Source organism: Aplysia californica, unplaced genomic scaffold (assembly GCF_000002075.1).
Source record: "Aplysia californica isolate F4 #8 unplaced genomic scaffold, AplCal3.0 scaffold00718, whole genome shotgun sequence".
In the NCBI taxonomy this organism is placed as follows: domain Eukaryota; kingdom Metazoa; phylum Mollusca; class Gastropoda; order Aplysiida; family Aplysiidae; genus Aplysia; species Aplysia californica.
In genome coordinates, this window is record NW_004797988.1 from 184,312 (window position 1) to 187,668 (window position 3,357).

At 41.7% G+C, this 3,357-nt stretch overlaps 1 protein-coding gene across 1 annotated transcript in view; it reads left to right on the plus strand.

Moving 5' to 3' along the window:
- The window catches only part of LOC101852880 (RCC1-like G exchanging factor-like protein), a 23,019-nt gene that overhangs the window by 16,669 nt on the left and 2,993 nt on the right, over window positions 1–3,357 (plus strand). The window contains exon 12 of the mRNA XM_005108760.3: window positions 3,118–3,291. Within this exon, the coding sequence (XP_005108817.1) occupies window positions 3,118–3,291 (174 nt within the window). The remainder of the gene's footprint in view (window positions 1–3,117; window positions 3,292–3,357) is intronic.

Genomic DNA, 3,357 nt, shown 5'->3' on the forward strand with positions numbered 1-3,357 from the left:
TCTCCCCTCCCTCCCTCCCTCTCTCTCCTTCTCTCTCTCTCCTTCTCTCTCTCTCTTTCTTTCTCCCGAACACCCAGATGACATGCATACCAAATGATCCTTTCTTCTAACTTTCTAATTCACGAACCAGTAGGGGGTGTTGCGTAGGGAATGCCATTGAAGATCCTGAGTTTGTCTCCACCTTCCATGTGTTGTTGGAAGCCTCGCAGTTGACCTTGGGCCAGAGTCACCAGAGTTTCGTCATCACTTTGTGCTCTCTTTCTCCCCTCACTTCTCACCGGCAATGTTTTGACGTCATCACTTTGTGCTGAGCTTCCATGGTCAAGATTGGCGGCTTCAATCTGTTGATGTAGCTTGGAAATGAGGGGGGGGGGTAGTTTGGGATATTTTTTTAATAGATTGTTTTACTGATGCCTTGGAGTACGCTTAAACGGAAATCTGCAGGACAGCCGGAATTTCTTCGGCTTTGCCAGGTTTTCGATTTAGAGAGGCTGCTCAAATGAAAAGAATGAAAATCAGGGATCTTATTTCCTTTGACTGACAACTGTTTCGGATTATCCATGTTTTGGCATAAGCGGACACTACTGTATTGTTGTTGTTATTATTATTATTATCATCATCATTATTATTATTACTATTACTATTATGAGGATGATACTCAGATCTTCTCCAATTTTTTCTTTTTTTTTAAATTTTATTGTTATTATCGTGCTTACATCGGTGATGATGAAGATGATGGTGATGAATGATATAATGTAATTATGATATCATTGGTAATAAGTACTCAATTAATGGTTTAGATTAGTTTTAGTAGAGGTTTTACGGCGCTCGAAACTGCATAAGGTCATATGAGTGCCAAACAATTAATGGTGATACTACTAGTGGAAGTGGGAACAGAAAAACACACAGAAAAAAGTACATTATGTCAGTTCACAACTGGCCTACCTGATGTCCACCATTGATCTGTGCTGCTAGATATAGCAAAGGAAGCAACAGTAGCCTGGTGGGCGCGGACATTTTGCCAGGGAATGATAAGGCAGCCTAAGGGACTGGTTTTATAACATGGTGGTGGCTGCAGGGGGGGAATTATGTAATAGAATAGAAGGTCTAGTCTGCTCTGTCCTGGGGCTCGGGGGTCGAAGTAGTCTGCGCCCTATATGAACTATTACATAGTATACATTGTGTTAATGAATGCGTGAAACGTTTGTAAATATACATTTTTCTTTTTCTCTTTTATTCTCTTTTCCTCTCTCTCTTTTTTCTTTTTCTCTTTCTTTCTTTCTCTCTCTGTCTCTTCTCTCTATGTCTGTCTGTCTCCCCCTCTCTCTCTCTTTCTCTCTCTCTCTCTCTCTCTCACTTTCTCTCTTTCTCTCTTACGCTCTTTCCATCTCTTTCTTCCGCTCTTTCTCTGTCTCTCTCTGTGTGTCTGTCTGTCTGTCTCTCTCTCTCTCTCTCTCTCTCTTTCTTTCTCTCTCTCTCTCTCTCTCTCTCTCTCTCTCTCTCCTATGGATAAGACAGTTATCTATCAGTCATGTCCAGCCAAAGCTGATCTCTAGTACTGTCTTGTGTAACACCCCTCCCCCCTCCCTTTCTTTTCTCTCCCTCTGTTGTTTTTGTATTTCTGTTGGGGTGGTTTTGGTTGGGGGAGGAGGTTGGTTTCACTTGTAGGTCCTACAAAGTTCTTTTCTTTCCCCCAATTGCATCTGTCTGTCTTGTCTGTGTGAGTGATTGGATGGCACCACTGGTGGGTCCTTCTTTTTTTCCTTACCCTCTGTTGTCTTTGTCTGTCTTCTTATATTCCCCTTGCATAACTGACTGTTGCTGTGTTCGTTGTATTTCTCTTTACTCTAACTAAGCCAAGTGAATGGTTGGAGGATGCCACTGGTAGGTCCTACTTTTTTTCCTTTCCCTCTGTTGTTTCTGTCTGTCTGTCTGTCTGTCTGTCTTACCTTTTCCCAGCACTAGATGATCATTATTGTGTCTATATGCTTCTCCTTACTCAAACAAACAAACGAACTAAGCTTAACTTTCCGTTGCAGATTTTCCTGTCTCTCAGTTAAATATTGTCAACTGTCAATAACGAAAAATGACTGTTGGATTAATGTGAATAACGAAAAAGTGACTGTTGGGCTCAGTGCTGTAATAATTACAATTTTTTTTTCTGACGCACGAAAAGACAGGAGTTTGATTCCTCCACCGTCACGCAGATAGTTGGAGGGTGCCACTGGTTGGTCCTACTTCTTTCTCTCCCTTTGTTGTTCATGTATATCCATCTTACTTTTGCCCAGCTCTTAACCGTTATTGTGTCAATGTGCATCTCATGGGTGGTTGGCGGGTGCTCTGGTGTGGTTTGCTTCTTTTTTCCTATCAAACATCTATCGTCCTTATCTCCCCTTCCTTTTTTTATATTTGTTACTCTCTTGTAACACCTCTTATCTTCTGGCGCTCATATGACCTTATGCAGTTGCGAGCGACGTAAAACCTCTACTAAAACTTTTTTTTTTAATGTGCATCTCCTCAATTAAAACAATCAAACAAACAATCCACTGGGAACATTTATGTTACGAGTATTACTGTCTTTCTACTACTACTATATGTGTTATGATGTGGTGGAATCAGGCGCTCATCGATTTTTGGGCAGACGGGATTATTGGTATCATCTTAAAGCCTGCTCATTTGCCTTCCTTTTGGTGAAAAAATAGCCATCTATGTAGCATAGATGTCGAAATATTTTCTATGAAAGGTGGTCAGGGTTGCCTGGTTTTGGAGGTAAAATTAGCGAGAAAATGGTCACCAAAGTTTGGTAAATTCCATAGTCTGTGAGTCTTTGTAAACTGAAAATGTACAATTTTTTTAGCCTCTAATCAATGTTTGTCAGTGAATTCCACTCAGATATGTGTTTTTAAAAGGACATAAAAGGTGTTGAGCCAAAAAGAAAACTTGCAAAAATTGCCCATCGACCAAAAAAATGCAGATTTCTTTAATTTCATTATTTTGACGAGCGCCTGATTTCACCGCCGCCATGCCTCACATATCTCATTCTGTCCGAGTTGGCCCTGACATAAAGAGGTGAAAACTGTCGGCTTCCCAAATAATGTCTCTTGCATTTCTTTTCAGATCAAGGCGAAGTGTTCGTCTGGGGCTACGGCATTCTGGGTAAAGGCCCCGCTCTGGAGGTGACGTCACAGCCAAACCTCATCCCGGCGGCCATCTTTGGCCGGAGCGAACTGTCGCCGGACACCCGTGTGGTGGACATCGACTGTGGCCTCACTTACCTCCTGGCACAAACTGGCAAGTTATTTAAAAAGCTTTTGCTTTGCTTTGTTTTTTAATTTAGTTTTGTGTGGAAGAGGGGGG